We start from the raw sequence: 22,575 nt of genomic DNA, 5'->3' as shown, positions 1-22,575 counted from the left end.
CTTTATGTAGAAGATGACATGTTGGGTACAGAAGTGCAGTCCCCTTGGTTACCAGACCCAGGCTTTCCTAGGATATCCTCTGTGTGGGTTTTGTGTATCCCCCTGTTACATCTGGACTATGACTGCCATGGGCATGCTGTTTAGGGGTTTGCTCCCAGTGTGGCTGTGGTGAGGCCACTGGTTGGCATGGTTGGGATCCCCACCCTGAGTGGCAACCACTTTGGGTGGGGCAGTGGTTCAGGCTGAGGCCACTTGCTGGGTGTAGCAGGTTGGGAACCATTTTGAAGGGGTACCTGGTGGGTTAGTGGGATTGGTCTGTTGGGAAATGCCAAGGCAGAGTAAGTTGTGCTAGCAAGGTGGATGGATAGTATCAGAAATGGCACCCACCAGTGCTGGGCTGGCTAGGCAGAAGGAGGGTAAGAAAAATGGTACCCCCCAGTACTTTCATTCCTAGAGAAAATTCCTATACATCCCTGTTTCTCCAGCATACCCCTTAAAATTAGGCATAAATCTTCACACCTGGCTCAGGTACTTTTCACACTGCTGCTCCTGTGCTGGATCTTGGAGCGAATGAGTTTGTGTATGGTTCTTGAAGGACTGAGTCTTGGTTTCCTGTAGCCCGCTAGCTCTCCCAGAGTTAAGCCCTCCTGATTTGCAAAGCAAGACATTATGGGGACTTGTCTCCCCAGTGCAGATCCCCAGGGAGAGGGTGCCTGATGTGGGTCTTGAACTTCTTGCTCCTCGGGAAGGATGTGATATCCCTCCTGCCTGTGGGTTGCTGTGTCAGGGTGTGGGTCCCAACCAGACCAGATCCCTGCTACTCCCTCCCTTCCCATTGTGGTTTTTCCCTTATATCTGTAGCTGTAGAATGGCTGGCAATTCTGGTAATCTTCATGTCATTCTCAGAGTTGCTCTGTATGTGATTGTAGCCTTGTTGTGTCCATTGGAGTTGATAGGCCCAGAATCCTCCTACTTTGCCATCTTGGTCATCCTCCTCCATCTTTATTTCTGGGATATTTTTTTCTTTTATTTTCAGTTCTTTCTTGAGTTCTGATCTTTCCTTCCTGAGTTTTCCCAATTCTGGTTTATGTCGTTTCTTGTCTCATACAATTTTTTAAAATGTGTTTTCCCTTGTTTTGAAAGAGTAGATAACAGTTTTGATCTGTTTTCTGGGCACAACTTTCTGGTTGGCGGGCTTTCATTATCGATAAGGATGGATGGTATTCTACATCTTATTTTCTTTTTTCTCCTACTGACTTCATTGGATTTGCTCTTGGTACTATTATGCTGCTCATTTTTATGAGATGTTTTTGTGATCTTTCAGAGGGAGACATGGTACTGGATAGATTTTCTAACATCCCAGAGCTCTCTCTTTTTTTGCTATCACGTAGTGGTAAAAATATAGTAGCTTGCTTTCGATGACCACCTGGCCCAGTTCCCCTCTGCACTTGTATCTGAACCTCCTCTGTCCTTGGTATTGATTCTCAGTGATGTCAATTTCACTTTGGATCCCCAGCTATGATGGGGCACCAGTTACAATGTGGAGGGACTTTCGCCCACCATTAAGCATTTCTTTCTAGTACCAGTTGGGTGTCCTGCTATTCAACTCCGTTCTGATGTTATTCACGTGAGATGCTATTAGATCCCATAGGTGAAGGGCTCAGTCCTGTAAGACTGCCTTCTGCCCCTTCCCAGTTCAGATGCCAGTCGCATGTCCAGATTGTCACCAGTGCTAGTGACCAACTGGAGATCAATAAGAGGTTACTAAGAGGTTACAGAGAACCCCTCTTTTATTTCAAGTAATGTACTAGAGTGGCTCAAAGAACTCAGAGAAAGGTTTTACTTACTAGATCACTGGTTTATTATAAAATGATACAACTCAGGAAGAGCCAGATAGAAGAGATGTATAGGGCAGGTTATGATGAAAGGGGTGCAGAACTTCCATGTTCTCTGTAGGAGCATCACTCCCCGCAAATACCCACGTGTTCACCCGCTTGGAAGCTCTCTGAACCCCACCTTTGTGGTTTTTATGGAGGCTTCATGACATAGGCATGATTGATAAAATCATTGACCACTGGTGATTGATTCAACCTCCAGTTCCCTTCCCGCCCCTGGAGGTCAACGGGGTCAGACTCTAATCACATAGTTGGATCCACTGGCAACCACACCCAGTCTTGGGTGCTTCCCAAAAGTCACCTCATTAACATAAAAAAAGTCTTTGTAGCTTTTATAGCTTAAGAAATTACTAGGATTTTAACACCTGTTCCAGAAAGGGGAGGAAGACCAAATAAGTACTTATTATAAATCATAATATTACACTGGTTCCCTTTTTTTCCCCTGTCTTGGTTAATTTTGAATATAGGCTTGTCCTGGAAGGTAGTGCTGGGTGATCAGGTCACAGGGGCTGGGCTTGTCCTGTCCAGTCAGGTCTTACAGGCCCTCCTTTGTTGCAGTGGACAGACCCTCCCCAATTTTGGCTGCTTCCCTCAGATTGGTGCACTGCCCTTTCTAGTGAGCTTGGTTAGTTCTTTAGGGGTCAGTGTTCCCAGGCTTGTTAGGTTCCCTGTTGCCGGTCTGTGCTTTCATCACAGATGATGATGTCATGTTGGTCTTGTGGGGTGTTTGTTCTGACCCACTTGTATGTGGGAGTTTTGGGGGTTACTTTATCTTCTAGTTTTGTTGTAAATTATGTCCTTAGATTTTTTTAATGTTTATCAATTTTTTTTTTTTTTTAAAGAGAAAGTGTGCATGTGCGCTAATGGGAGAGGGGCAGAGAAAGAGGGAGGGGGAGAATCCCAGTCAGGCTCTGGCTGTCAGCACACAGCCGGACTCCAGGCTCAATGTCACGAACCACGAGATAGTGACCTTAGCCAAAATCAAGAGTGGACGCTTAACCAACTGAGCCACCCAGGTGCTCCTGTCCTTGGGTTTTTTATGGCTGTCTGTTCTCTATTCTTACGTGGGGATCAAGATTCATAAAATGTGCTGCCAGGCTTCTGCCATCTCCCAAGAACGCACACTGTGTTCTTAAATCTGGCAGGCTCCAGGCCTTGATCGCTCGGCTTTCTGTCCTACTGCGGACGGGCACCTACCTGAGTCTTCCAGCCTGCGCTCTGGGAGCCTGAGCTTTGGAGTCTCCCAGCTTGTCCGCCTCCCATGGCTTGTTCTGTAACACAGATGTGGCTGTTGTGCGGGTTTCTGAAGTTTTCACTGTGGGAGGGGAAATGGTGATTATCTGGAGTCAGTGGCTAAGCTGCATGCACAGAAGACCCACCAAAAAGTTGGTGGGTGGCTTAAAGCACGGAAAAAGTGCGTCCCTTTCACAGCACAGTCCAAGACGTGCGCTTCTCAGTCAGTGGGCATCTCTCTTCCTTGTGACATCCAGGGATCTCCGTTCTTCTCCATTCCTTTCTCTGCCACCTGGGGTATCACCCTCATCCGCTTATTCAGAGCTAGGTGGCCAGCACTTGGAGGTCTTAGCTTGGTAGGAGAGCAGAGCCATTGCCCCGAAGCTTAGCTTGGTAGGAGAGCAGACACTCAGGTTCCCTTGGGAAGAGCCCGCACAATTGTACCTGTTCTGAAACTTGTACCTGTTAGATTCCTCAGTAGGGATCATGAGGATATTAACACCAGAATTCTTACATGTTGCTGATGGGTAAAGCCTGTGCTGCTTTTACTTGAAAGTCCATTTTACTAGATAGAAAGACTCACAGTTTCTTTTCCTGGAGTATTGTAAATGTGTTACTGTTTTCTTCTGACAAAAAGCATTGCTTTCCGCAGGTCTGCTGGTAGTCTTATTTTCTACATAAACGCCTAGTCCTTCTTAGGTGCTGAAAAGACTGTTTTCCTTTAAGTTCAGGTGTATTAGTTTCCTGTGGCTGCTGTAATGAATTGTCACAGACTGGATGGTTTAAGACAGCAGGGATTGGTTTTCTCATAATTCTGGAGGCCAGAAGTCCCAAAGTCCGGGTGTTGGCAAAGCCACACTCCCTCCTCGGGGCTCTCGGGGACGATCTGTTCCTTGCCTCGGAGGGAAGGCTGGACAGTGGCTTCTTAGTCAGGAGCCCAGCATCCTGCTCCAGAGCCGCTACAGCGCAGGTGAGGGAGCACGGGCTTCCGTGGGCAAGGGGACCGTAGAGAGGTCCTCTCACACCTGGCCCTGTCTGCCATCCTTTCTTTTTCACTTAGAGTCTTAGACCTTCTGTGCAAACAGAGATTCGTTGTTGCAGTGCTTCCTCTTTGGGTATATTTCAACACCCTGAGGATTGATCTAAGGAGAAAGTATCATGTCCTGGCTCAGCACGTGGACTTTGGAGGCATGGTCTTAGTTAATTATCCCAGTGTTGCTATTTATTACTAACGTGTCCTGAGAAAGAGCTCACGGCGTCCCTATGCCTGAGTTTTGTCAGTGGGGAAATGGGAAACCTACCACGCCGTTCCTTGAATGAAAGTCGGCGTCTGTGTAGTGCCCGGTGCGGAGTTGGTGGCCGTTACAGTCAGTAATTAGGAAATCGTGTGTGTGTGTTAAGCTGAGGCTCGGGCATTTGGGAAGATCTCATTGTGTGAGCTCCGGTGGGGCAGGAAGTTTGGGGGCAAAGAGGTGAATGGTCTTGGGGGTGATGGGCGCAGGGGAGGGTGTAGTGGCGGCCCCTGGAACACATCCACTGGCCGGATCCGTGTATGGAGAGGGCGGAGGCAGATGGAAAGGTGCATCGGAGCAGGAGGGTGGGGAGACATGATGAGCCAGGGGGAGGTCTAGGGAGATGCTGTACTGGGTCACAGGAGACAGGCCCAGGTTTGAGCGTGGGTCTGTCCCAGAGGCTGACTGCCAGGACTGGTCCTTACTACACTCGGAGGTCCGTGTCTGACGATGTGGAGAGAGAGGCTGAAAGCCAGGAGTGAAAACAAGATGAACCGGCATGAGACCAAATCGAGTCTTGTGTGTGAGTGAGAGCAGGTGGCACGGGGTCCTCAAGTGTTTGGTGGCCGGCAGGACTAGCGCTCCAGCTCGGGGAACCACATGCTCTTGTGTAGGCAGCAGGGGTAGGACTCGAGCTCGTCCTGCTTCTGAAGGGGACTTGCCTTTGCAGGGAGACGTGGGGCTTTGTGGGGGGGGGAGTAAGACGTGTGGACAGAGATGGCAGTGGAAGCCGAGAACCAGAGAAATGAGGAAATAGCAATGTCTGCCGTCGCACCCTGGAAAGGAAAAAAAATACCTGTGCCCTGCCTCCCTGTTTATCCGCAGGGACACATGGAAGTTGAGACTGCACCATGGTGGGGGCTCCTGGGTGGCTCAGTCGGTCGGGTGTCCGACTTTGGCTCAGGTCGTGATCTCATGGTTCGTGGGTTCGAGCCCCGTGTCGGGCTCTGTGCTGACAGCTCGGAGCCCGGAGGCTGCTTCGGATTCTGTGTCTCCCTCTCTGCCCCTCCCCCTCTTGTGCTCGGTCTCTAAATAAACATCAAAAAAAAAAAAATTAAAAAAGGAAAAAAAAGAATGCACCATGTTGTCTGAAATGGAGAAAGCACACATATTTGATACTGTTAGTGTCTTGGTCTTTTTAAAGTTTTTATTTACATTCCAGTTACTTAATGTACAGTGTTATATTAGCTTCAGGGGTACAAGAGAGCCATTCAGCACTTCCGAACAACCCCCAGTGCTCATCACAAGTGCGCTCCTTGATCCCCATCACCTGTTTCACCCATGCCCCCCACCCACCTCCCCTCTGGTCCCCACCAGTGTGTTCTCTAGCGAAGACTGTGTTTCTTGGTTTGCCTCGTTTGTTTTGTTTCTTAACTTTCACATATGAGTGAAACCATATGGTGTTTGTCTTTCTCTGACTTCATTTGCTTGGCATCATGCTCTCCAGCTCCATCATATTACTGTCAATGGCAAGATGTCGTTCTTTCTTACGGCTGAATAATATTCCATTGTACCCGTGTGCCACATCTTCAGCCGTTCATCAGACACTTGGACTGTTTCCGTAACATGGCTCTTAGAGATAATGCTGCTCTAAACATCGAGGTGCATGTATCCCTTTGAATTAGTATTTTTGTTTTCTTTGGGTGAATACTTAGTAGTGCAATTGCTGGACTATGTGGTCGCCTGTTTCTAACTTTTTGAGGAACCTCCGTACTGTTTTCCAGAGTGGCTGCACCAGTTTGCATTCCCACCAGCAGTGTAAGAGGGTTCCCCTTTCTCCAGATCCTCACCAACACCCGTTGTTTCTTGTGGTGTTGATGTTAACCACTCTTGATTTTGGTAAAAAACGAACCTATGAATTAAGCTGCTTTTTTTTTTTTTTTAAATCTTTTGAATGTCTTAAAAATGTCGAACAGTTGGCTTCTTGTTGACATTTATTTGCTTTATTTGGCCAATAAACACCAGAGTGAAAATTAATCAGCTTTTAGTTTGGAAACAACTTTTGAAGGGTTGTCTCTGCTGATGAGCTCTGAAACCATGGCAGAGCTATTTAACCGCCCTCTGCCTCATTTCTCTGATCTAAAATTGGGCGGGAGGTGATTAATAACAGTACTAGCATGTAGGGTCGCTGCGAGGCACGGATGAGGTGATACAGTTCCCAGGATGGTACCAGCTACCTCTCAAGCATTTGGCAAACCTGAGCTATTGTGGTCACTCCCTTATTTTGTTTTAACAGTTTCGATGCTATTAAAGTGCCCGGCATAGCACATTGATGTAGTAAGCGTGACATAAATACTAGTTCATTCTATCTCCACTCTTGCTTCTTTCACAGAGTCCCATAATTTAATTCAGCCTTTCATTTTCAAGATGAGAAGTTTGCACCTTAGAAAATTCCAGTGAGTTTCTCAGGATCTCATGGCAGTACGATTTGGATGTCACACTGCTTGAATTTGGTTATTCTTTGCTTTGAGTCCCTTCATGTAACTGTCCTATTTTATTCAGGATGATAGAACAGAGTTTTCCATTCACGTTTATACTTTTTATTATGGTTTGGAATTTCCACCGTCTTGGAAAGAAGCAGCTCAGGGTGGAATCTGAAGACCTCAGTTGTCATCTTAGTTCCAAGTCCGGTGGTCGGCGGGACCCCAGAAAAACCCCTTGGCCGCCGTGGGCCGCAGTTTCCTTACCTAGAAAATGGGAGGGGCTTCAGCATTTTGATTTCTAGGATGCTGTAACTGACTTCTAAAGCTGCACCTGGTTTTCGTTACACCAATAACGTGGTTTATGCTAGAAAAGGTAGTGTAGATTGTAACAACACGCAGGTAGGTAGGTAGGTGGATGCAGAATAAAATTGAGTCTGGACCGTGAAGATTTTACTAACCCTGAAAAAATTCGCAAGCCTTTCCCTTTTCACGGGACTTTCAAATCAGCTTATCTCCTTTACGGCACTTACATTCCACAATGTGGCCTCGTGTTCTCTTGCATCCCCCTATTATTACAGAGTAATCTTGTCGAGGGCAGTCAGTGTGCCCCACTCACGTGCTGTCCCTGTCACACTGCCCAAGTTCGGTCCTGCAAAACAGTTGCAGTTCACTGAGCATGTGTTAATACGGCCCTCCTTACACCTCAGGAGCAATTAATGACTGCACACCCTAGGTGACTTGGCCTATTTTTCTCTTGGATTCTCCCAGCCATCTTCAGAAGTACAGATTTTCTTTGTATTTTTTTCCCGAAGGAGAGACTGGGAGGTGGTGCGTTTGAACAGGAATGGTGTGGCCTCCACTTTTTTAATAACGCAGTGACTCCAGGGGCACCTGGGTGGCGCAGTCGGTTAAGCGTCCGACTTCAGCCAGGTCACGATCTCGCGGTCCGGTCCGTGAGTTCGAGCCCCGCGTCAGGCTCTGGGCTGATGGCTCAGAGCCTGGAGCCTGTTTCCGATTTTGTGTCTCCCTCTCTCTCTGCCCCTCCCCCGTTCATGCTCTGTCTCTCTCTGTCCCAAAAATAAATAAACGTTGAAAAAAAAAAATAACGCAGTGACTCGGGACCAGTATCTCTTGACTTAATGTCCCAGTGGGCAGAAAGCCCCCCATCAGGGACCCGCTCATGGGGGTTCTCAACACCTGTGAATTCTTTGGTCACGTGCATTCATTTGCTTTCCTGTTGAATGAAAGGGCAATTTAATTACAGTTGTTAGACCCGTTATCTGCAAATAGTATAATTTAGTCAAGCAGCTTCAAAACCTTGCTACCGGAAAGTTTTCAACTCACTTTCTTTGTTTTTTTAATTTTTTTTTTCAACGTTTATTTATTTTTGGGACAGAGAGAGACAGAGCATGAAGGGGGGAAGGGGCAGAGAGAGAGAGGGAGACACAGAATCGGAAACAGTCTCCAGGCTCTGAGCCATCAGCCCAGAGTCTGACGCGGGGCTCGAACTCACAGACCGCGAGATCCTGACCTGGCTGAAGTCGGACGCTTAACCGACTGCGCCACCCAGGCGCCCCTCAACTCACTTTCAATAATTAGTTGTGAAGTAAGGGAAAGCTTTCATATCCTGGTGATTTTTTTTTTTTTTTTTTTAGGTTTTAAGTTATGAGCAATATTCAGAAAAAAATGTTTTTATGATTCTGGGTGTGTTGATGAATATGATATTTGTATTATATCTTAGTATTGAACATTTTATTTTCTGCCTTCACTCTGATATATTGGCAAAAGCTGCATATTTAAGAAGATCCGATCTGTATCTTACTACCAGGGGTGAAATAATTTCAGCCATGCGACACAGGCAGGCATTTTAATCATGCATCATGGAGACGCAGAACCCAAATTGGTCAGCATTGCTTTCGGATGCTGACATCTGGCTGGCTTCCACATCCCTTTGGAGTGTCCGAATCAGGGTTATTTAGGGCTGTGGCTGTTCCAGCCTACTGGGGAGCCAAAGTGGAAAAACCATTTGAACCGTCCTATATTTCAAGTTCAAATCAATTCTTTTTGGCCTACAACTTTGGGGGGAATTGAATTAATGGAGGGCACTATTTGTGATCTAATCTGTCATTGCACAGAATTTGAATCATGCCCCCAGAGTTGCCAAACAAGGCCGCCCTCTTTGAATATCCAGAAGTATGGTAGTTTTTCAAACATGGCGGTCTTTATCTCCACAAGAACTGTCAGAAAGGGGTAAACCATTTGCCCTCTGGTGATAGCAGTGTCTCTCTGACTTCTTCCCTTTGGGACGCAGTCTCTGAGGTAAACTGGGAATTCCAGTCCAATTTCTGTCACCAGTTAAGAACCTTTTATTTGAAATCCAGAGGTGGCCCATTCTGACCTATAGCAAGATAGCAGAATCCTTCAGGTCCCATATCATATTGCGTGTTTTCAGGTCTCCTTCCCTGTGGTTCACACTGGCTTTGTTTTTTCCCTCTGGATGGAAATGCCATTCTGTGAAGTTACAACTTTGTCCCTTCTCTGAAGGGCTACCAGAGGAAACATTTGCCTTCTCATTTGCCGAATAGAAAACGTAGAGACAATTTCCAGTGGGCCCATCACTGTGTTATGTTAGGTTATTTTGAAAACAAGGCTGTAATGTCATCTTATGGTGCTGTGGATCTCATCAAGTGTTTTTTTTCTTATGCTGCCTACTTTATGCTGAGAGAAGGACAAAGCCAAACTGATTTTGTTTTTTCTTATATATTTTTAAATGCTTATTTATTTTTGAGAGAGAGACAGAGTGAGACAGAGCACTAGTGGAGGAGGGGCAGAGAGAGAGGGAGACACAGAATATGAAGCAGGCCCCAGGCTCTGAGCTGTCAGCACAGAGCCCAACGCAGCATTCAAACTCACAAACCGCGAGATCGTGACCTGAGCCGAAGTCGGGTGCTTAACCGACTGAGCCACCCAGGTGCCCCCAAACTGATTATAAATAATAATAATAATAATATCTGCTTTCATGTGTTATCTAGAAATTACGATTCTTTTCCTAGGAATATTTAGTTCTTTGAGTTTTCTGGATTGATTCCATTAAAATACTGGCTGCCCCATCCAGTCCTGTACTTTGCCTGTTTTCCATCCATTTGCTCAGGGAAACCTGGGATGGCATCCATAACCTCCTGTTGCTGGGTCCTGCAGGAATACCCTCTGCCCTAAAGCATTTTTGGATGTGTCACCCCATAATAAGTAACACCTCTTTCTCAACTACCTTTTGTCCTTTTTAATCTGCTACTCTTGTGTCGCTGTTCCTTTCATAGCCTCCATTTTAGCATTTTGGGGCATGTTCTGTGTCCCTGAAGTGAGAAACTATGTAGTTTGCCATCCCAACCGGGACAGTTTCGAGAGGGGCAGTCCGCATAATCCAAGACGTCCCCAGACTCAGCAGGACGCATAGCCGATGGTACTTCGTAGAGAATGTCCAAGGTAGAGCCTGTTAGCATTCTGAGTGTGCTGAGTGCCCGAATGAGTCCTTGATTATATTTCTTGTGAAATTATTTAACCGGCCGGTTCCTTTTTGAGCATTTTCCTGCTGATTCCATTCTTGGCTGGAGAATAAATAGTCATAAATCACGTGTCCAGTGCCAGCAACCTCACCCATCCCTCCTTTCCTCCACTAATACCTCCTTCACAACAATTTTGTTTCCCACTGTTCGTTCTGGCCTGAAGAACATTATTCACCCAAGTGCCATTTCTAAAGGCTAGAGGCAGAATGATGGGCAAGACACCGCAGGCTTTAACTGTGTATGTCAACACACTCTGTAGTCATCTGGTTGATTTTTGAAATATATTCCGCTTTGAAAATGCCTAGGCAAGGCATAGTCTAATACTGCTTGAGGAATTTTAATAACAGTTTGTTCGCCCTGTTCTGGTGCTGCTCGTGCTTGATGGGTTGTGGCTAGCGGGACCGCTAAAGTATGTTATTCACACGGTGAAAGATCTCCTAGTGTGTGATTAAGATTTGCAAGGTAGGTCGGTGGGTACAACCTGCTTCCATTTTCCCAATGTATTTGACCATGGCGGCTTTTGTGCTTTTAAATAATCTATTCTATTTTGGTAGACCCTTTCTCCCTTCTTTTTTAACAGCACAGTTTCTATACAAGACTCACAATGAGCTCACCATTGCCAAGTGGAGGGGAGTGGTGGACTGTATAAATACGTTTGTCGCAACTCGGTCTTTGCCTGTTCCAGGCTTTGTGATTGATTCTGTGATTCTGATTCTGTCCAAATTAACTGCCCTCCCCGCATACCCGGCCTGGAGTCCTTTGTTGCCCTAAATATTTTCTCAAAGACCTTTTATTAGCTTGCTCTTCACTGCTCTAATTCCCCCCCAAGCCTCCCCGCCCCCACCTACTTTAACATGTAGCTCTGTCCCAATAGCATGAGAGAAAAAGTATGTCCTCGCGATGCTATCAGGTGAAGCCACAACTGCATTTCTCTTTATTAAACCAGAAAAAACAGCTTGTAAACTTTGTCACTTTCTCTCCTGCTAAATGCTTGCTGAAGGGACGTGAGGAAATGATTGAAAAGAATCCGCTTTCCCTAACTAAACCTTCCATTGTGAATGGTGGCTGGGAGAAAGAGCCGAAAAAGTTTTTTTTCTAATTAGTTGTGATATTTTAGGAAACATTAAGACAGAAGAGATGGGAGATTGTTCATTTTCTTTTGTAATCAGGATTGATTCCTGTGGCGCTCAAGAGGAGTGGTCTGCTAGTATGTGAGGCTGCGCGTTGTCTGCTGGTTTCAGTTTGCCCCACCTCCTGCCCCTGATTTTTAGCTGCCACAAGGTCACCTGGAACATAAGACTACGTTTCTCTGCCTCCCTTGCAGCGAGGCCTCACTGTATTACAAAATTGTGATTAATTGCTTGCAAGTCAAAGTACCACGTGCAGCTTCCTAGAAGTATTCAGAAGGAGGAAGCCTTCTTTTTTTCTGTCTTCCTGAGAGGGATGCAGACTGGATGGCTTAGCTCAGGCAGCCATCTTGAACCGTGAGGTGGGAGCCATGTGTTGGGGATGGTTGAGCAAGGTCCCTGATGTTTTCCTGCTCAGCACACACAGGATCGCCTGTGAGTGAGTGAGAGACAAACCCCCGTTGTGTGTACTCTTTGTTATTTGTGGCCTGCTGTCACATGAAGGTGGCCGTAATCTTAACCTGTACATCTATAAATTTTTTTCATCTGGTTTGGTATGAGGGTAGCTGTTTGAGATTCTTCTCCCCCCCCCCCCCCATATCAGACTGTATACCTCAGATCAAGGAATGCTTCATTGGTGGACAAGGAATCTTGACTTTTAAAATGTGCAAGATGTTTTGCACTGTTTAAAATCTTAAACGTCGTGGGAGAAGCCACCACCGTGACTCTTTTGAAAAACCATGAAAATGCTCGTCTCCTCCCCCATTGCCTTTCTCTTCCCCCTTCTTAATGTTTCAATCCTAAAACCAGTCAGTGGGACAGAAAAAGAGAGGTGGTTGGGGTCAGGAGGGCCTGGTGGCCTAGAGCGGGGTGTGGGAACCTGTGCGGGGAGAGGTGAGCATCTGTGCAGGTGGGGGAGCCTGGCCTGTGAAGTTCCAGCCCAAGCAGGAGAAGGAGCGTGTCGCTGTGGAGGAACAGGTGAGCAGGGGAGTCTGAGCAGAGTGCAAAGCAAAGGTGTCCCAGAAGGAGGGAGGGAGGTAGGAGAGATTGGTTACTGCATTGGTTCTTGAGTTGGATAGTGGAAAGGACACCAATTCCACAGAGGCTCTTCACCTCAGGAGTTAATAAAGGCACAGGATACGGCTTACCAGGTGTGAGAAAGCATTGGTGAACATCTGGGGCCTGAGCGGCTCACTGGGTTTGCTTCCCAGAGTCGTTTCTTAGTTGCTCAGGACGTTGCTCTCCAGATTTATGAACCATCAAGACGTGAGTGAGGAATCAGTGTTTGAGGAGAGCCTGGGCAGAAATGTCCAGCAATGTCTCTTATGCCCAACTGGGCACGTACCTCGTAGCCAGGCATAAGCCATCAGCCTCCGTATCCCTAAACAGTGTAAACAAGCTGACCCTGGGGGTTTCAAGTTTAAGCTGAACGTTGTACATCTCTAACTAGCCTGTTTGTCCCGATCTTGACCAAGCATCAGAACCAGATTTCCGGGTCCCCCTGCAAATACACATAGAGCCGTCCCCGCCCAGCTGTAACAGAATTCCATTTCATGCAGTTATATATAGGCTTATTGATTACATGGTAAGTAGGTTAGAGATAATGGAAGCCAGGGTGCTTATGTTAGGGAAGGGAATTACAAATATGGAAAGGGAAAAAGCTAGAATGAACCGAATGATGTTGTATTAGAATTGCATGTATTGTTGTGAACTCAAGCTTTTGACTAGTGAATCGGTATAGATTGTGTGTGTGTGTGTGTGTGTGTGTGTGTGTGTGTGTGCGCGCGTGCATGCGTATGTCCATGTGTATGCGTGTGCAAGCTCTGTCCACTGAGAGGAGCTGAGAATACTGAGCCCCAAATAGCAGTGAGCACATCTGGTGTTCAGATTGTGTCTTATAAATACCATTTTCCACAAAAAGGACCCAGAGCTCATTAGAGAAATGGTGATTTCAGGGCTGTGGCAGAAAAAGGACAAGATGATCCGGGATATCCTGTGCCAGCAAGCAGGGAGGTGCTCAGGGAGCAATGGAGACCTGTCACAAGGACAGCAGCCAGCTTGGATGGGCTCCCTGTGGCCAAATCAGACAATCTGAACACTGACATGAATAATAACAATAGATAATAATCCATTGACTGCAATAGGAAATCACAAAGCCCTACAAAAATAAAGTACATTGCAGTGTCTCAACAGCCACACTGTTTGGACTGGATGATCCTGAGTAGTTAAAACCCTGCTCCACCCAACTGTTTTTGCAGGAGCGCCCACACTGTTTTTTAGCTCTGGACATTCCTGCAAGGCAGTGGGCTGCCTTGTGCCTCGTAGGATGCTTAGAAGCGTCCTGGCCCCTGCCCTCAAGACGCCTCTGCTTTAGACTGGTGCTGTCCTAATAGGGATGCAGTGAGAGCCACATGGGAAAGTTTAGGTTCTTAGTGGCCATGGTTGTTAGAATCAGAAATGTTCCAGGCATTGCCAGACGTACCGTGAGGGTAAGGATTATCCTGGTTGGGGATCATGAAATATGTGGAACAGGAAACGTGAATCACGAAGTACTCTCCCTTCCTCACCCCCCTTCTCCCCTTTATTAATTACAAAGGGGAAAAGAATACATTTTCAGTGGAGAAGCCTGGCAGGCGGAAGTGATCAAGGGGAGATCATCAGTGACAGGACAGACTGAAATCGTGTGCCACCTGATAGGAAGAAGAGCACAGCATTTCTTCGACGCTCCTGCCAAAGATGCTTAACCTAAATCTAAGAACGGATGACAAACCTGCCTGGAGGACATAGTGTAGAATAACTTGGCCTACAGCCTTCACAGTTGCCAAGCTCATGAAAGTCCAGGAGAGAGAAATGCAGGCGACAGGTGACCTAAGAGGGCCGGCAGCTGCGTGCAGCGGGATCGTGAACCGGATTGCTTTCTCTAGAACAAATGATTGGGACATTTGGTGGAGATGGGTGAGGGCCAAGGATTAGGCGATTCCGACGGGTGACAGGAAGTCCTCGGCCTGGGTGGCTGTGCTGTGGTTTGCCATAGGTTGTCATCGTACGAATCCTCCGAGCTTATGCAGCATCGGGCCTGTGGCATAATCTCTAATGGTTCAGGGCAGGAACATAGGTCTCTGTACTGCATTTTGAATTTCCTGTAACTTTCTGAGGACTGAAAAAAAAATACTCACAAGTTATGGTCAGGAGTGATCTATTCATTTTCTTGCAGGCATGCTAAGACTTTGCTTGAGAAACAGTTTTGTCGTCTTCTTAGGGAAGAAATTCTGCATTAATATAATAATGTTCTTAGAGAAAGAATATTGGAAAGATGCCTAAATCTGTTTGCTTATTACGTATAATGTGTATTTAAAACATATGCTGGTCATCCTGTGGAGCTTTAGAACCCAAAATGGAAGGCAGGTCACTTTTCTTCTTGGACTTTTTTTTTTTTTCTCCTGGTGGATCTGTGTGTATTTTCTTTCTTTATGGTTGGAAAACCTTCTTTTAAGCAAGTCTGTTCTTGTTTAGTTTAAAACTTCACAATACTATTTGAAACTGGCGAACAACGTGCAGGGGCGTGGCAACATCAACCAAAATAATTTCGGAGGAATTTTTTTTGATATATTAGTCACTTGATAGTGTGTAGAAGAATTTCTGGGTTGCCAATGGACATAGATGAAGTACTGTGCTACCTGTTTATTGTGACATGATCTTTCTGTCTTCACATGATTTAAAAAAAATTTAAGTTTATTTATCTTGAGAGAGAGAAAGAGAGAGAGAACATGAGCAGGGGAGGAGCAGAGAGAGAGAGAGACAGAATCCCAAGCAGGCTCTGTGCTGATAGCACGGATGCGGGGTTCGAAGTCATGAACCGTGAGATCATGCCCTGAGCAGAAATCAAGAGTCGGACGCTTAACTGAGCCACCCAGGCGCCCCTGATGTTCGTTTGAGTACAGGTAAGGCATTGTGCCTCTCCAGGCTCTGGGGACCCTTCTTCTGACTGGCACATGTTATTGAGCTGGATGCCTCAGGCTAGGCCAGCAGAACAGGTCGCCTAGCAAAGCCAGTCGGCCCTGGTGATGTTTGATCCTGTGACATCAATCTCGTTAGCTCTAACTTGCTGTGCTAATTGCCGTGTTAATTGTATAACTTTTCTTAATTTGGCTTAACATTTAACAGTGTTACATGAAGGCTTGCTTCCATTTTTGTGAGTGGTAGCATTTCAACCTGTGAAAATAATTTAACGCTTTACCTTGTAGGAGTGTGGGGATAATTCGTGTACATTTACTGACTGTGATTTTTTTGTTTGTTTTTTTTTTTTTTACAGTCTCCTTATCCCACATCACACAACTGGTCCTCAGCCATAACAAGCTAACAAGTGAGTTAACTTCATCGTTTGTTAGACTGTTTCTGACTTTGAGGTAATATTGTGATACCGTAGATTCTTTTGTTTCCTTTGAAGACACTCATGACAGATGATATTTGGGGAAACCTAAAATCGTTTTTGGTGACACTATGATGCATGAGCATATTGCCCTGTATTTTGTGCTTTTTTGAGAATTCTTGCCTAACGTGTGTAAACTGAAGACAAAATGACATTGCTTCTCTGGAAATGGTCCCATTCAGGGGTGGTAAGTGCTACAGCGATCTGAACGGCCAGGAGATTCGTTGGTATTTCATGAAAAAAAAAGTACTACCAAATAATAATGTAAGAGTTCCTGGCTTTCTCTGTACTTCTCCTGAAAAGGGGAATAATTAACTGTTGTGATACTTTTCTTCTCTGATCAAAGGTGGGGGGGGGAACCCACACAATTGTAGAAGTTCTATCAATCTGCATCTGTATTTTTCACATTTTGAGTCTGGTCCCCAAGAGGAATTCTCTGGGGGCGTGGGTGGTGTCATGGCCTGGTTAACCTAGAGGACATTTGATAGCTATTTTTATGACAATACCTCAGGTGAGTGATAATGGGCCATTTTATTCTTAGAGCTGTGCCTTTAAAGATTGTAATGACAGGGAGCCACTCTCTTTTCTCATTCCTAATTGACTGTCACTTCCTTGTGCTTGCCTTAGCTCCTATAGACTTGAATGATTCTCTAATCATGTGGTGAGAATTTGTTAGGGAGCTTTCTGAGTCCCATGAAATTGAGCTGGGTGTCATGTTGAGGGATTTGTGTTGTGAACCTGTGTGTGGGGGGGTGCATTATATGCTGCTCGAGACATTGTCATTGAGCTGTTGATTATTGAGAATTAAGAAGGCAGTTAAGGCCCCTCATGTGCAGGAAACAGGCAGATTAGTTCCTTTTCAGCAAAAAGCACATATTTGTAAGGCCAAGGCAGAGTGGCACAATGGTCACGTTTGAGTAATGGTGGTCATAGAAGCTGAAAGTAAGGGCTCCAAGTCTCATGTGACCTTTTTTTTTTTTTAAAGTTCATTTATTTATTTTTGAGAGAGAGAGAGAGAGAGAGAGAGAGAGCGCGCGAGCGCGCATCCCAAGCAGGCTCCACACTGTCAGTGAACAGCCTGAGATGGGGGCTCAAACCCACAAACCGTGAGATCATGACCTGAGCCGAAATCAAGAGTTGGACGCTTAACCGACTAGCTGATATGCTGCCATTTTCATGGGTTTCAAATCAAACAGTCCAGCTGTCCACTGAGACCATGGTCCTAGTTTAGAGGGTACTGCAGTTTTATCTCGAAGGGTGGACCGTGTAACCCCTGAATTCCCCAAGACTGCGTGAGAAGTTCCTGAAGCTGTTGCACAATTCATAAAAATAGCTAATTGCCAAGGTTCCCGTGGTTAGATTTGCATCATCAATAGAGCGAAAAGAGTTTACATTTAAATGCTTTGTTCCTATTACATCATTAATTTGTCTGTTCTTTAAAAAAAAAAAAAAGAAATAAAAAGAAAGAAAGAAAGAAAGAAAGAAGGAAAGAAAGAAAGAAAGAAAGAAACCTTTCAGGTGTTTTGAGATTTTTTTCAGTTGTAGTTGATTTCTTTTTACATGTCCACAAAGACAGAAATCGTAGATGGGTGAATCTGTTTCTTTCTCCAGGCATCTAAGACAAGATGAATTTAGACAGGCATAAACATGGAGTTAAATTGTATCTCTTAAAAACACTGACTGTGAATGGATTCAGACTTCAGATCTCTTCCTTCCCTGCTTTTTGTTTTTTGTTCTTTTTTTTTCCCCCCATGTGAGACACTCTTGACCTAATCCAGTAAACTCTAATTAATCGTCTTGGTAAATTCTGTTTCAAGCCATTGTGTGCAGTGTCAGTGACACTCGATCTGTTCCACTAAGGTCAAATTAGCATCTTTTACTATTTTTCTGGCATTTAAATGAATGACTTCGCTATGGTTTTTCCAGTATTTATAGTAAATATGTCCATTTGATGGAAATATAAATATGCATGAAATCTAAGAGGCTGAGCACACCCTCCTGTCACTTTGTATTGTAATCAGTGTCTTTCACTTTCTGTGGTTTTTAATAGGACCTGGCTGACATTGCTACATTAAAGCCAGTGGGACACGAAAGATAAACCGCTCAGCCCCGCTCTTATCTTGCAAAAGTAGTTGTGTTTTTCTCTGAGTCTGCCGGTCACGCTGTTGTTTGACATTTCCACCTGTGTACTTAGCGGATGAGTGACGGGCTTGCACAGACCGGGACCTCGATTTGGGGACACCGTGTGATGCTGGAGTCAATGTCTGCAGAGCCATCAGGGACCGTATGGCATCAGACGGACTTCCTTTCCCTGTTGGTGGTTTTGACATCGACGGGTCCTCTCCACGTGGTCCAAGTGAGGCCACGGGAAGCTGGGCGTGGTCAGTCACATGATCCTTTCGTTCGCCCAAGATTCTGTAGTTTTCCCTATCTGAGTTCACAAAAAATACAAATTGTCAAGCCAGTCGCTATGAGAGGTTCATCATGATTACAGCAACACTATTTAAATTTGAGCCGGGAGAATTGGGGCAGTGTGGACGGGTTTTGGTAGAGTCCGGGGGGCTCACCCTGCCTGAAACAACTCTCCTAGATGCAAGCGTCTCCCTGACGCGTTCAGAGGAAAGGCAGAGCCATGAGTGAGTCTTTTCCCTTCTTTCCTTCTGCTCTGATCGGGGAGGTGCTAGCTGGGAGCCCAGCACAGGTTCTTGGTGGCCCAGGGAGACTGGTTTCAGAGCGAAGATGAGGTTATGGCACCAGGCTGCCCCTTCTGAAACCGCATTCGTGCTGTGATAGCAAGCACCCCTAGGGGAAGGTGCAGTTCGCCTGATTTTCAGAACCCGCCCTCATCTGGCCTGTCCTCCTCCAGCCAGTGTGTCCTCCTCCAGTGCATCAGATGGATGAGGGGTCAGTCTCTCCCCTGGCCGGCCCTGCCTCTGCACCTGTGCCACCTTGCCTCTTCTCTTCCACTCTGCGCGGACTTGCCTCCTCATCCTCTGCCCGAGGCTCCCCTGACTGCCCTGGGCAGTGGGAAATCTCTCTTCCCCAGACTCCTGTTGTTCACAGACCCTTACACCAGTGTGGCCCCACTTGTCTTTCTCTGCTTGATATTTATTCCCTCTCTCCAGACAGATCAGAAGTTTTCTCCAAAGTGGGGACCGTTCGTTTCTTACTTTGACACCTGTCGCCCAGCACGTGGTGGCTTGCCAGCAGTTGCCTGTGTCAAGCAGTAATGATTGATAGCGGGGAACAGTAGGTGACAGGGAGGTCCTGACAGGAGACAGCTGGCCTGAGGTCAAGCAGTCTGTGTCCAAACTGCCCGGTGTCAGGACTAAGTGGGATGGGGACTTGAGTCGATGTGGCCCCCCGACACACTCTGTTTCTTGCTCATGGGTTCGTGCAACACCTACTGGACTACGAGTGCCCTAGAGGAGCATTATCTGGGACACCTGGTGTCCACGCTCTTGATTTCAGCTCAGGTCGTGATCTCATGTTTCGTGAAATTTGGCCCCGCATCAGGCCCTGCGCCGGCAGTGTGGAAGCCTGCTTAGGACTTTCTCTCCCCCCCTCTGCTCCTCCCCTACTCATTCTTGCTCTCTGTCAAAATAAATAAACTTATTTAAAAAAAAACAAACATTACCTTATGTCCTGGAAATTGATGTCCTTATCGCGTTCCTAGTCATAGGGACCCTTCTTGGTTGAGGAATGAGGTGCTGGGAGGGCGCCCCTCAGGTGCATCTAAGAATCCACAGGTGGGAACACTGGCGCTGATGTCAGGAGGAAGCAAGGGCACACCTTCCCCCAGAGGCCCCCCTGGACTTGGCTGTCACTTCTCCGGAGGGCGTCCTTTTGCTCTTACGGATGTGACAGCTTCTGGGCCTCTTCCTCTAACACGTAAAGGTGGTTTTCTATGTTTAAGGGCCTAGGTTACTTACTGATTCCTTCATTGAGGTAATTGCATTATCATTTCCTTGAGCTGAGGAGCCCTATCAGATGCTGTTTTGTGTCTACCCTCAGAAAAGTAACCAAAAGCATGGTGAACATCAGATGGTGGGCCCTCAGTTAATGCTGGTTGATTAATGGATTGGCAGGTGATGAGTTGTGCTTTGTGCTAAGTCAGAGCAGACAGATGACATACCCAAGGGCTTGCCAGCTGTCCGTGTTTTGGAAGAAGGGAACGTAGTGGTGATTTCAAAGGCTGTTTCCTGTGCGTCTGTCCCTCCGTTCCAGTCCTTGTCTTTGTCATTACTCTGCTTTTTAAGTCAGTGTAAGCTGAGTCTTTTTATTTGGCTCCATAATCTCATACCTGGTTTTTATGGTGGTTTGGAAACGTTAGCTTTGTAAGTGCTTTTTGTTTTCTACTTGTTTTCAGTCTTAGAATTTCATTTTGAGGCTGTCATTTTAGGACTTGTCCACCAGAGGTCACTGTTGAGATATGTATTTTTTTCCCCCCCAGGTCTTTTGCCCAAAGATTAAAAACCAAATTTGTGTTGTCAGATTCAATTTTTTGCAGGCTGTTCTGCTGTGTCCAGTAGGGTATGTTGCTGTTGCCATTTACGTGGTGCAGCTTGTGCCATAATTGAGGTAGATCCCTCTAAGGATATATGTTATTTTTTTGTTTTGCTCCTATAATTATCATTCAGCCTCAACATACTATTTTTTAGTGTTTATTATGGCTTCTTTCTCAAGCTACAAAGTTTTCTTCTTTACGTCGGAAGAATTTTATCGCCTTCTGTAGTATTTTGTATTTGGCACATGTGAGATTTTATTCCTGGGGAAGAAAGTTTAAAATATGTATATGTGTAACCAGATTTTAATAACCATGTATTTTTTCAAATGTAAAGCTACAGAATAAATTCTTAATCTTGATAATCTCCAAACATTTGAACAGATGACTATAAGCATGTATTATTTTTCTCGAATCTGCCAAATCTGAGACATTAAAAGAGATCACAGTTCTTTAAATATTTTCTTCCCTAATAGAAGTTTTAATTAAAATGACTTTGTTTGATCTGAATCAAAAAGAGAAAAACAACCATGTAAAACTCAGGGAAATGTGCATTTTGTGTGTACTTTAACAGATTCTTCTACTAAACACCACTGTGTCGGGAAGGATACTATGCTTTATGAAATGAATTACACTCTGAGTCAGTGATAAAACAATTTCTGGGCATAATTTTTTAACATGAAGCTTTTCTTAATTTTACAAACAATTTTATTTTTATAGCAAAACCCACATATGGATATTGCTAGCACCTTGAATATGACAATAGTGTTTTATATTTTATGACTCATGCATTTTGAGGCTTAAGTACTCATCATTTTGTGTAAGAAGTGCAGAGGATATCATTTCGCTGTGTGTAAACGTTGAACAGCCAGCTCTGTGTAAACCTTTCACGAGTGCAGGTCTCTGGATGTAACTGTTCACTTTTATACTTTGAACTCTGAACTGTCCTATAAAACCTTTCCTTGAGCTTTTAGGAGTTTTGCCTGCAGTATGAGGCCTTAATGTGACCGTATCTTGTCATTTAATGCATCGGAAATGGCTAGTCAGGCAGTAAACCTAAGTTTTATGGCGAAACATGTTTTATTTTTTTAACAGACTGTTTCCTATTAGTTATAGCTTATGTATGAATTCGAAATTATAATGAATAAGAAGTGCTAGGGTTTTTTTTTAGCTGTTTCAATAATTTATAGAAGATAAGGTTTTAAATACGTAGAGGTTAATACAATGTTTTAAAATTTTATGTAGATATGTGTATTGATAGGATAGCTAAAGGTAAATGTTGTTATAAATGAATTAAGTGGCATTTTCCACATGAAAATAATGGTGTAATTCTCAGAATATGCAGATCCAATTATATTGAAGAAAATGAAGCAGTTTTTTTAAAGCCTGATAAATTAAACCCTTTTCTACAGAGCTCGTAGATTGTTGAGATGAATGAGAAAAATTAACTGTCCCAACTCATAAGAATGACCTTCACCAGTGTGCAGCACCTTTCTGTTCTGAAGTCTCTAGTCAGTTCTTCTTCCATAGATTATTTGTCATGCCTTATGCAAAAGTTCTTGTGCATGGCTTGTATGAAATTAAATCGAGGGGGAATATGCAAAATAAATCGTCTGTGTGTCATGAATTTATCTTGTGACAATGTCAAAACAGCTTGCTGTTTGCATTTTAAGAGAGTATAAATGTATTTATAATACAGAGGCTTTGATCAATAGCTTATTTTTTTTAATTAGTGCACATTTATCAGTTTGTTACTATGCCATCATTTGAAAGATTGGATTTGGAGAACTACATACATAGTATCTTGGGGTCTAGCAGCTATTAATTAGACAGTATCTATCCGACGATACCGGTGGTTAGTTTACTATAAAAAAATTGACGTGCACTTGGGAGTTTGTCGTTCCTTTTGGTTCTAGTTAGTAAATGAGCCTGCAGGGTCATCATGCGCAAGAATCTGTTGCCCCTGTGGTCCGGGACCAGCCAACTCTGAGGCCACTGGGTGAAGTTGGAGAAGCTGACTCTCAACATGTCCTTAGTTCAGAGACGGTGACCCACTGATCCCGCACTACAAACTGATACGTTCCTATTCTAGGATCTCTTCTCTTGGGG

General features: G+C 45.0%; 1 protein-coding gene across 9 annotated transcripts in view; it reads left to right on the top strand.

Annotated features, from left to right (window-relative positions):
* The window catches only part of RSU1 (Ras suppressor protein 1), a 355,401-nt gene that overhangs the window by 23,429 nt on the left and 309,397 nt on the right, over positions 1 to 22,575 (top strand). For 7 of the 9 annotated variants that reach the window (XM_019833993.2, XM_003988128.4, XM_045060945.1 and 4 more), the window contains exon 3: positions 15,846 to 15,896. The exons of the other annotated variants lie outside the window; for them this stretch is intronic. In XM_019833993.2, the coding sequence (XP_019689552.1) occupies positions 15,846 to 15,896 (51 nt within the window). The remainder of the gene's footprint in view (positions 1 to 15,845; positions 15,897 to 22,575) is intronic. 9 annotated transcript variants of the gene reach the window in all.

The sequence above is a fragment of the Felis catus genome, chromosome B4, assembly GCF_018350175.1.
Source record: "Felis catus isolate Fca126 chromosome B4, F.catus_Fca126_mat1.0, whole genome shotgun sequence".
Taxonomy (NCBI): domain Eukaryota; kingdom Metazoa; phylum Chordata; class Mammalia; order Carnivora; family Felidae; genus Felis; species Felis catus.
Note: the sequence above shows the minus strand (reverse complement) of the source record. Positions and strands in the feature narration are given on the sequence as shown.